The sequence below is a fragment of the Amblyomma maculatum genome, chromosome 1 (assembly GCF_055883805.1).
Source record: "Amblyomma maculatum isolate TAMU_Amacu chromosome 1, ASM5588380v1, whole genome shotgun sequence".
NCBI lineage: Eukaryota > Metazoa > Arthropoda > Arachnida > Ixodida > Ixodidae > Amblyomma > Amblyomma maculatum.
In genome coordinates this window covers 205998554-206010633 of record NC_139344.1, presented here as the reverse complement: position 1 = coordinate 206010633, position 12080 = coordinate 205998554, and the positions used below count along the sequence as shown (strand labels likewise).

The 12080-nt window shown below is 44.7% G+C and overlaps 1 protein-coding gene across 4 annotated transcripts in view; it reads right to left on the bottom strand.

The window, feature by feature from the left end:
- Positions 1-12080, bottom strand: part of LOC146205421 (uncharacterized) — a 124385-nt gene that overhangs the window by 49968 nt on the left and 62337 nt on the right. For all 4 annotated transcript variants that reach the window (XR_014704176.1, XM_084590079.1, XM_084590082.1 and 1 more), the window contains 2 exons: positions 9821-10077; positions 5811-6058 (listed from right to left, as the gene is read on the bottom strand). Coding sequence is in view for 3 of the 4 variants with exons in the window: in XM_084590079.1 (XP_084446205.1) it covers positions 5811-6058; positions 9821-10077 (505 nt within the window). In the remaining variant the exon portion in view is untranslated. The remainder of the gene's footprint in view (positions 1-5810; positions 6059-9820; positions 10078-12080) is intronic.

The following is a 12080-nucleotide window of genomic DNA, read 5'->3' as shown; positions in this document are numbered from 1 at the left end:
CACTTGACCCCTGCAAACTTCTTAACCTCATCTGCCCACATAACTTTCTGCCAGCCCCTGCTACACTTTCCTTCCTTTGGAATCCAGTTTGTTACCCCTCAGCGACCATCGGTTATCCTCTCTTTGCACTACATGTCCTGCCCATTTCTTCTTCTTGATTTCCACTAGAATGTTAGTAACTTGAGTTATTTCTCTGACCCGATCTGCACGCTTCCTATCTCTTAATGTTACCCCTACCATTTTTCGTTCCATAGCCCTCTGCGTTGTCCTCAACTTAAGTAGAACCCTCTTGGTTAGCCTCCCCATTTCAGCCCCATAGGTGAGTACAGGTAAGATGCAACTGTTGTATACTTTCCTCTTGAGCGATACCGGTAAGCTGCTAGTCATAATCTGTGAGTGGTCCGGATCTGCAGTTACTACCTGTCCTATGTAGACATATTCGCCGACTACTTCCAGTGCTTTGCTACCTAACGTAAACTGCTGTTCCTTCCCGAGGCTGTTGAACATTACCTTAGTCTTCTGCATATTGATTTTCAAGCCTACCTTTCTACTTTTCCTGTCTAGGTCATCAATCATTATTTGCAGTTCATCCCCCGAGTTACTTAGCAAGGCAAAGTCAAATTTTAGAAATTTAAAATCCTCTTTTCCTTGTTTGTTAATTTCAAGCAACCTTACTGTTTGTGCAGGACATTACTTCACCTGTCAATGTTGTATCTTGTACAAGAAGTCAAAGAACTGCAAACTCTGACGGTACCACACTGTTACATAGACAAAACAAAATGTCTTGTAAAGACAGATCTGCATGTGTCCGCAGATGCAAGCCCGCAAGCTTATGGAGCAGCAGCATAGATCATAATGCTGTATGACAATGGAGAAAAACAACTGAGACTGATGGCAGCAAAGGGAAGGGTTGCTCCTGTCAGAGTTAACATTAACAAAGCTAGAACTAATTGCAGCCCTTTTTTGGCAGCATGACCCAGCGGCTACCACTGAAAAAACTACATTGGTGAAGTGCAATGTATTTCTTATTCGATTGTCTCCATGATAGTATATTACACTGATAGAGAGACAGATGAAAAAACAAACCGTGAGAACTGAAAATTTGTTCCAGGACAAGATAATCCAACAGATTTACTGACACGAGAAATCAACGTCAACAAATTAATGACTTCCACACTGCAGTGGCAAGAGCCACATTGATTAACACAAAGGGAACAAGAATCAAAGCAAGCAAATGACCTGACTAGCGAAGACCGTTGCGAAGAGGAAGGATTTGACAAAAACAAAAACTGTAATGGTGATGCCAAGCATAACTGACATTGAAAGTACAGGTGTGCACAAAGCTCTTGTGCATCACTGCATGGGTTTTCAGATTCATACACAACTGAAGGACACAGTGGTAGGCAGGGACACTAACAGCTCTTGAAATAAGCAACGCGGAAACTTGCATGCTAAAAAGAGCACAAGAAAACTTCAATAGAAGTGTGCAAACAAGAGAAGAAGCAAACGGAAAGTTTCTCGCTGCATGGGCAAGACGTGTTCATGGATGAGGAAAGTATAATACATCAAAAAGAATGCTTGAAGTACAGCGAAGTAAAGAACAAGCATTCTATAGTGCTACCCTAGAATGGGCATTTTACAGAACTACTTGTCAGGCAAGTTCGCACACTGACATTGTACAAAGGTGTTAAAGATACCCTCACCAGACTGTGGACAAATGCTGGGTAATTAAAGGATGTCAGGTAGAGAAAAAGAGTTCTCAACAAATGTGTTGTTTTCAAACAACACGCCAGGCTGACTAGTCAGATGATTCCTCCTTTGCATGCTGATCGGGTTACACAAGCCTTACTCTTTTGAGTGTGTGGAATAGACTTTACAGGTGTGCTGAACGCAAAAGACAGCCGCGGACAAGTCAAGCAATATGTTGGCATTTTCACCTGTGCAGTTACATGAGCAGTACACCTAGAGGCACTGGGCAGTATATCAATAAAGGCTTTTCTGCAATCCTTCCGAAGATATGTCGCAAGAGGAGGCATTCAAGCGTACATGAGATTCAATACAAAAATATAGCAGAATGCATTGCGTGGTATGGAGGATTTTACGAACGTCTCATTAAAAGCCTCGAAACATTGGTACGAAAAATCGTAGTGCAACACACAGTAACAGTGGAGGAGCTGCAAACGATTGTGACCAAAGCAGAAGGAGCCATGAACAATTGACCCATCACCTACTAAGTTTACAACGAGCCCAGAGAACCAGTTTCGTCAATTCTGGCAGATATAGTAGGTGGAAGAAAACTGCTTCACGATGACTTCAAGTATATGCGACACCAAAGCATTCAAAACGCATGAAAAGGTTTGGCTTGTAGGTTTTAACATCCCAAAGCGACTCAGGCTATGAGCAACGCCATAATGGAGGACTGGAAATTTCGACCATCTGGAGTTCTTTAATGTGCACTAATATATCTTAGCACACAAGTGGCTTGCTCTTCGCCGGCATCGACAAGCAGCTGCCACAGCCAGGATTCGATCATGCATCCTTGCGTACAGCAGTCATGCACCCTAACCACTGCACCAAGGCAATGGGGCTTGCAATGAGGGCATGCTTACTTCAAACAGCAAACAAGCAACTAGTGCGTTGTTCCACGAAGAACATCTATCCTCTTGAAAAATGTTGCAAGCAAATATCGAGAAAAGTCGCCGGTGGATACTTTTGGCAGGCAGAATTTGTTCAACATTTCCAAAGGTGAAATTGAAGACTGAGGCACATGCCCCATTCAATGTTTTTTCATCATTAAAGCAAGACCTGTGAAGCAAGCTGCTGGTCTCGCTCGTTTTTAACAGATGGGGTATAGACATCAATACTACTCTTGCTTTCTGCACGAAGACAGTGAAAAAGACATGGGTTACGCGAGGCAAAACCAAAAGGAAAAGCCTATTGCTAATGCGCAACATCACCTCTACTTCCGCACACTTAACTGTGGGGCTTTCCTTTCCCAAGGCACATGCCCCATGCAATGTTTTTTCATCATTAAAGCAAGACCTGTGAAGCAAGCTGCTGGTCTCGCTCGTTTTTAACAGATGGGGTATAGACATCAATACTACTCTTGCTTTCTGCACGAAGACAGTGAAAAAGACATGGGTTACGCGAGGCAAAACCAAAAGGAAAAGCCTATTGCTAATGCGCAACATCACCTCTACTTCCGCACACTTAACTGTGGGGCTTTCCTTTCCCAGGTAATGAACCGCGCGAAGGAGGTGTAGCACTAGCATACATTGCGATTGCTACCTGTCTTCCTCTTCAAATGTGGTACCCCTGAATCTTTCAACAGCACATCATAAAAAGAAAGACATTACGCCTGAACAGAACTATGCGAAGGGGACACATGACTCATCTTGTGCTATAGGCATTTGTCAGAGTCACCAGTTATCACCTGCACTACTCGCAATGATTCATTGATACCTTAGAAGCCAGATTAAACATGAACATGATTAAACATTACATGCTGAAGAGCTTGAGCATCTGCTTTGTGAAGTTATGAATTTGGATAAGAGCAAATGGGCCCTTGTATTTTGCAAGCCTCAGCATGCTGCAACTGAGCTTCCCAGCATCAGTGTTGAGCTCACCAAAAGCCCCTGCACTTTATTTGGCTCTCAAAATGAGTTCTTCGAGCAAGACAACAGCTTGGATGGTGTCAAATGTTTCCTGCATGTGAAAACTGGCTGCTGCTGTCGTTGCACCCACATGCATTGCCAGCACGATCTTCTACAAAAGGCTCTCACCAGTTAACGCATTGCAAAGATAGCCTCCTTGCGATACCTAAGCATCGCAGATACAGAAATGATCATAGCTGCGAGCAAATATTTTGCATCTCGCTAACATACGCCTCACAATTAAAGCAGCCTTTCATCGCAGGACAACGTGGTGTGCAGAAATGTGCTCATCGGCATCAAAACATGGAAAGGATGATGGTGACTTGCAAATACAGTCGAACCCGGATATATCGAATTTTGGTTATATCGAACTCACGGAATATCCCCTTGAAAATCTCATGTAAAAGTATAGGAAAGCCGTGTCATATATCGAACTCTTTTCACCGGTCGTTCGATATATCGAACTCCGCACCACGCACTCGAAAGTGTGCCTTCCCCAAAGATTAACGCATCACCCTCGGCCGTTTGCCGCGTGACGTTTTCAAGCCACGCACGGAAGGAATGAGAGGGGACAGTTCGGCTAGGGCAGCGCCGTGCCCATTCCCCAAAGGCGTGCGCATTTGCGGTTATCGTTTCCCGCGCGCCAGCACGTGACGTTTGCAAGCCATGTGCGTGAATGAACCAGAGAAAACCGGTGGGAACGAGAGGGGCGCAAGGGTGTGCCCGATCTTTTGCCGAGCTATCTCTATCCTCCTTCTTTCCCGGCCTTCGTTCGCAGTAGCACGCGCTACGCATGCGCCAGGCCAGCTCAACCCGTTTTCAGACAGAACGTCGAACGCTTTCTCCAGCGTGTGTGTGAAACCCTCTGCGCGTGGCGGCTTACAGCCGCATGGCTATGGTGCCTGCGGAAGTTAAAAAGCGGCAGATCTATCTTTTTTTTTTTTTTTGCGAGAGTCGTTTGTTCTTATTGTTGTGCTGTATGCGTGGCGTAGCGTAAGATATGGCATTACGAAGCGGCTTTTTTTCTGTTTTTTCTTTTTTTTTTTTTTCGGGAGTCGTTTATCCTTGCATGTATGAATCAACGAAAGCATGCGGTCAGCTGCGATCATGACACCGGCTTTTAGCATTTTTCGCTTCAAACAGCATTTGCAGCTACTTTCTCACGCTTTCCAATGATTTTGTGGCAGTAGACTACGCCCGCCCCAAGTGCGGCATGATAAATTGAACCAGGCTTGTGCAATGAAGCCATCACGGGCAGTCTGCCAAGTTCGCTCCCCGCCGCCCCCCCAGCAGGAGCTATCAAAAGATAAACACGCCCGACGTTATCGCTGCGCAGCATCTTGGCACGCTGCCAAGAAATGAGCTCTGGATGAGACGACCGAAATGGAGTGGGACATGCAAGCGATAACGCTGGCGATTTCTGCCGCGGCGACACAGAAACCTTGTTTTAAGCTGCCACGGTGGCTTGAATCGCAGAGGGACGCAGTTCTAACAAGTTGGAAATTTTTTGCTCTGTCGCTGCTGCTCGTCGCTGAGATCGCTTAATCGTTTGCATGTGAGCGAGCTGGCCTTAACGCTTTTTTTTTTTTTTCCAAATTCTCGAGTGCAAAAGTGGAGGGTGGGTTCATTATGCGCGTGAGTGAATTACGCGACAAATACAGTATAGTTTTTTCGCATCTTAAGTGCCGTCCCAAGCCGATTTCTGTATATCGAATTATCGATATATCCGGGTTCGACTGTACCATAAAGACAGTGAACAGCAAAAGCCTACTAGACCACTCATTGCGAACATGGTATAATAAGGTGGTCATTATGTGCTAATTGTCTCAAGCAGAGGGCAGAGCAAACATGTCAAGGTGTCAGCAGAGCTTTGTTAGTCAAGAAATTTTAGCTTTCAAGATAATTTAGATAATAAAATTTATGACACTCCGATTGCCTAGTTGTTCCTGCCAATGTCTGCAACAATAACATAAATAAAGGGAAAGCAGCTGCTGACACACAATTCAGCAAAAGATGCTCAAATTTGCAATTTTTCTTAGAATGATGGAAATCTAGATGCTCTAAGCTACACTGAATCACCTTGAGCAGCGTACACTTGCCAGCTTGAGTTTTTCTAGGCTCACAAAATTTTCCACTAAAAGAAGTTTGTGCTCTTACCCTATCTTTTTCAGCAGCAGTAGCAATCAGGGCTCTTTCCGAAATTGACAAATTAGATTCCTTGGGATCCTTTCGTGCAAGTTCCTTTGACTGTTCATCAGTGAGTGTGACAAATTTACGTTGTGCACCAGAAACACTCGTTTTGTCTACCACACGCCTTGACGCTCTCTCAGATTCGTCGATGGTAGCAGCTGGATCCTCGTCCACAGATGGGATGACATCAGTTGGTTTTTCCTTGTCAGTTGATTCTAAAAAGAAAGTGATTTCATTAATAAGCATACTTGAACAGCATGTTAGCCCTCACAGTATAACTGTTCAAAGGCTTCCACCCCTGCCCCTGTACCCTCCTGCCCTTAAAAGAAAAACAGAACTACAGTTGAATCCCGCTATAACGAAATTCACGGTGCACGAAAAAAAATTCGTTCTCGCGGAACTTCGTTATCGCAAAAATTTGACGTGAAACGCAGAAAGAATTGCCCAAGCAGCAGCAAAGGCGTTTAATGCCAAAAATCTGTAAGCTTGGTTTGCTTACGCTTCACGGCGAGCAACGCCGTCACGCGATTTTCGCACTCGGTCAGCAAACCCATTGCAACATCGTCGTCTCGGACAGCAACGAAATTCCTGATGACATCAAAAGCGTCCATCACCTGTACGGCGGTTGCCGCAGCCGGCGCTTCCTGTACGTCGTCGTCTTCTTCATCGGAAGAGTCCTTATCATTCCGGGCAGCTTTTATGATCTGCTCATCACTCACATCTTCGTGAACAACAACACAAGCGTCAGCGCCGATGTATTCGTCGAGCTCGAGATTAGGCGGCACGGTTCCTATTTCTCCCAGCGTTTTCCAGGCGGCCGCGATCCCCGGAGCCGGTGACGCCTCTTCGTCGTCGTCTGTAACGCCTGGTGTTAGGCCAGCAGAGTGTACGGGTCGACCTTCGGCAAATCCGGCGTGCCTGAAACAGTTCACAATTACTGAGCGCCCCAGTGTGCTCCAGGCAGCAGACATAATCTGCAGTGCCACGTACAAGTCCACCTTCGTGTCTCGGCCGGTTTCAGTGTTAAAAAGCAGCCGCTGAATTAACCTCCCGCGGTAAGCGCGCTTCAGGCTAAGAATCACGCCCTGATCGAGAGGCTGTAAGACAGACGTGCAATTGGGAGGGAAAAACCTCAGCTCTGTGTTAGTGAGCTTGACTTCGTCGGAGTGATGCGCTGAACAATTGTCCAAAAGCAAGCAAACTTTACGGCCCTGCCGCTTCATGTCGCGGTCGAATGCCATCATCCACTCGGTGAAAATAGCGCGGGTCATCCATGACTTGTTGTTCGCCTTGTACTGCACAGGTAGGCTACGAGTTCCCTTAAAACAGCGCGGCTTGGCACTTTTGCCTATGACTAACGGCGGACGCTTGTCCGAGCCATCCATGTTTGTGCAAAGCAGCACTGTGATGCGTTTTTTGCTGTGTTTGCCGCCGTGACAGCGCTGCCCCTTGAAGTCGAGCGTCCTAGCCGGCAACATCTCGTAGAATAGCCCGGTCTCGTCGGCGTTGTAAATGTCTGCAGGCGCGAAGTTGCTTAAAATTCCGGCCATGTTACTCGCCTTCCAAGCAGCTGCTCCGTCCACGTCTGCTGACATTGACTCGCCGCACAACACTTTTCCAACGATGTTATGGCGGGCCTTGAAACGGTTTAGCCAGCCAATGCTGGCTTTAAAATCATCAATGCCAAGTAGGCATGCATAGTTCAAGGCTTTCTGCTGGACGATGCTTCCGGACAGGGGGACGTTGCTGGCTCGTGCTTCCACAAACCACGCATGCACTGCTTTGTCCAACTCTTCATGGAGGGGCCGCGTCACCTTTTTGTGCTTCGAGGATGTGCCTGAAGCAAGTGCCATTCTCACGCTGTCCTTATTGCCTAGAATCGTTGACAGCGAACTTGCAGGAATTCCAAAGTCTTCAGCAATTGCCGCTTTCTTCCTTCCGCTTTCTGCTTGGGCGATTATTTGAGCTTTTTGCTCAAGGGAAAGAGTTTTGCGTTTTTTCACTTGCGTTGCCATCGTGTCCTGCGGATGAAAACTCGTCGTCGAAGAGAAAGGCAGCGAGTGAACAACGCGACCACGACACAAAGCCAAAATGGCGGAACTGCAATCACGTGATTTCATGCTTAATGTGGCTTTGGATTTGACTTGGACTTCTCGCCAATAAAACTAGTTTCGGTTTCGATTTTGAACGCGAAAATTTCGTTGAAGCGGAAACGCTCTGCAAAAATGGTTCGTTGTGCAGAGAAATTTAGGCCATTAATTCTTATAGGATACTCGCGGGGAATAAAAAATTATTCGTTGTCGCGGAAATTTCGTTGTGGCGGTATTCGTTGTGGCGGGATTCAACTGTAGTAAGAAGTTCCTTGCACAACTTGACAGCTGGTCATACAATAATGCAGCCATTTTAATGTGTCTCTGTGCTTTTGCTTGAAAAGCCTCACAGAACTGACACCACTTATAAAAAATGCACGAACATCACTTGAATTCATATGAACTACAAGAAAGCCACACACAAATGTTGGGACCCTCTTTGAGTTCATTTATTCTCAGTTTACTATCTGCTGAAAAATGCCAAACTCTGCATTATTTCACTAAAAGTGCTTTAAAATGTTTCTAAAATGTTGAAAGTCATGTTTATCCTGTCTACTCATCATCTCATTTGAAATTCCCTTTCCTGCTATTTTTCTTTTCAGTTTTTTTTCTTACTAAAATAACTAGGGGTGGGTGAATATTGCGGTTTCAGAGATGAGCTGAACATGACTATGAAGAAAAAATGTCTTGGAATATCTGCTCAGCATGAAATATCAAAAAAGGATGAATCGGTGCACGTTGTTGCCCTCATATTTTCTAAATAGTGTCCAGTCTTTGCATCTAAAATAAACAAGATTGTGGTGGGATACAATTTGAGCCTGCAGTAACAGTCACACACAATTCCTCCTTGACATAAAGCAGTCTGCTGTAAAAGCTTTTCTGGTTACCTAAAGAAAAAGATAACCATCAGAACAAATTACAAGCTCAAGAACGTTGATGCCTTCAGCTTGTTTGGTATAGTAAAACATCAAAAACTGACTTCATTTACTGTACAGCGGAGAAATACACGTGCCACATACCACTGCTGTTTTTTTTTTTGTTAAGCTGTAATTTACTATGTAGACTATGTACACTGAAATTCATACTGTTTGTTTAGAAGCATAGCAGTGTGGAGCCTGTAATGTGGCCATGCCTAATGAAGTGATATCAATCAACACACATTTTATTTTCAGCAAAGAATCTCACAGAGCTGTGAAAAATTTTTATCATCAATACAAACAAAAATCAGTATGCAGAAGCATGGGAAAGACATTCGCAACATAAATCTGTTTTCAGCGAAAGAGATTTATTTATGGACCCATGGCCACATTGTCACTGGCGGTGTGTACAGCCCAACGGGGGATAACTTTGTTGGCCAAGTGTGGGTCGTGCGCCATCCCAAACTGCTTCTTGTTTGTGCAGCGTGACTAGCGATTGTGGAGCCAATGATGTGCGGGCTGCGCGTGCCCACCTGTGCACCACCTCCAACTGCTCGCAGAATTGTACTGGCGACGGGAAGGCTAGCATTGAGATGCCATGCACCCACACCACAGCTAGCTTTGGCACAGCACAGAAGATTACGCTCATAAGCGCAGGCAGGTCCCATGAAAAAGTATAAAGGGTGCCTCAAAAAGTGCTTGGTTATCTCGCTCAGCTGTGCGTTTATGGTGCTCTGATGAAAACAGCAAACTTCAGCACAGGTTGCCTATTGCCTATACCTCAGAAGCATAGGCTGTTTTAATGAAGCCAGCTGCTTCTGCGACACATTCATTTACTAAAACCTTCGTAGAATCACTAAAAACTGACTTGGCATTGTAAAATGGTTCTCTTCAATAAGTTAAATGAAATAAAACTCCGTTCTAACAGTGTTGTCAAAAGACTTGATGACAAAGACAAAAGACTACTCACGATGCTGAGATAGATGCTGCTGATACTGGGTAGCGTTTGGCAAGGAGAGAGAGCAGACCTCACAGGTAAAGCTCTCGCTCAGAGGGGGTGCCTCTAAGTGCGTCTCACTATGGCGCTTCAAGGACAATGCTGAAGGGAAGCACGAGCCACACTGCTCACATGTGTGAGTCTTCTGAGAGCCCATCCGTACAGTGTGGCACCGCATGTGGGATTTGAGGTAGGTTGACCGCTTGAATCTCTTGTCACACAGTGTGCACCTAAAAGGTCAAAAGGGCAAACTGCTCAAACATGTAATGGATTTCATGGGGCTTCGTTTATGAAACACTGCAAACAAGACAAACATTTAAGCTTTTATGTACTAATTGCGTACTCAAAACTGTGCTGCAAGCACAGAAACCTGGTCGTTCGCGTGATGTGATTTCAGACAAAACACGGGCTGAGAGGAAATGGTTTAGTACAGTGGCATTAAAGAAGAGTGAAGCAGTATTTTTTTTTTTTTTGCTTGTTTTAGATGATGAAGTACCACAAGAAATGCGAATAGAATCAGGCTGTTTTGCACGATGAATTTACATAAATGGGGGTGATGAAAAATTTGGCTATGATTAAGCTTAATGACACTAAGAAATACTCAACCACTTGGGGACAATAGCTGATAAGACATTTCACACAACAGAACCAGAAAAATCGAGCTAGAAGTGCTCACAAGTACACCAGCACTGCTGCTAAGGAATTTCAAGCACTGCTCCTAATTAATGCAAATTATATCTCCTGGAAGGCACAGTGAAGCCTAATTAATTTGATGGCTGTTGGTTGGATCACGTAAAGTATTGTAATTAAGTGCATTCTCAAACTTATATATCAGTCCTATCCAGGACTAAGATAGGAGTGGTTTGGTTTCATGAAAAGTGCATATATGATAGTAGACTAAAGAAAAAATGCACATGAAATACAGTCATGACCAAAAAAATTATCAAAACTTGAAGCAAAATGCTGCTCATACAACTAAGCTGGGATGACTATTGACTGATTAACCACTTTAGTAAGAGCTTAGTCATTTAAAGTTCAGTACAGTCATTTAAAATTCAGTAAAATTCAAGATACCCATGTAGTGTGTGATGTCAGTGCACATTAAAGGAAGCCTGGTGGTCACAATTAATCTGAGGCCCACCATTACGATGAATCTTTTTTTTCGTTCACTCTCTTCAATCCTTGTCAAATAATGTGACAAGTGTAAAATGCTGCAACTAGTGAATACCACCTAGAATCCACGATGGCCGGTCGCAAGTTAAGGTACATTTTCGATTATTCAGATAGATCGAATACTTAAAATAATTAAAGCGAGGTGTAAATGGAATAGCAAGTGCTATGCACAAACCCTTACAAGCTGCGACATACGGCCCAGAAAAAAATATGGTGTCGCACTTGCCTGGCCTTTCTGGCATAAACTGGTGCAATTTTGGCCAATTTAATGCTTATGGCACAGCCACGGCCGCTCGATGGAAGCGCACTGGGTGCGGCCTGCTGAGTCGCGCCGCCGTCAATGGGCAAGCGCGTCCTTGGGGAGTTTACAGTTACGCCCGCTATTTCTGCTGAGGGCGCCACTGTTCGGGGACACGTCGCCGCCGGGGTCGCCGGCTCTGAGCGCGCGGTTTGCTTCCTTTCTGGACGCGTTCGCCTCATGTCTGCGTGGTAAACGCAATCTTTTTTCTGTGCGCGTGTGCAAGCACGTTAGCGTTGAGACGGGATGCGTTTGTTTTTTAAGGCGAAAGCCGTTCTAGGCTCATGGAGCGAAAATCTGTGCGCAGAAGCTGTGCCTGTAATCTGTGCGTCGCATCTGTGCACTGGTGTGTCAGTCGCAAAAGCAGACGTGCAAGGAGGGAGATTAAGAATTAAAATGATTGATGGTGATAGGTAATCAATAAAAGTTATAAATAGACATTGATAGAGGTAATGACTAATGCTAATGACTAATAATGGTTAATAATGACTAAAATGATTTGTCATGACCAGTACATCAAACTGCGACATGTAATGACCGCAATTGATTAGAAATGAGTAAAAGTGCTTAGCGATGTGTGGTAATGACTATAATAGCTAGGCATGACTCATCATTACTGCTTATAACTACGAAATGACCAATATGTGAAACTACGACATGTAATGACCACTGCTGATTCTAAAGGAGTAACCTGCTTAGATATCAGTGGTAGGGGCTACAATAACTACGCAGGCAGACTCATCATGACTGGGAAACGACCAA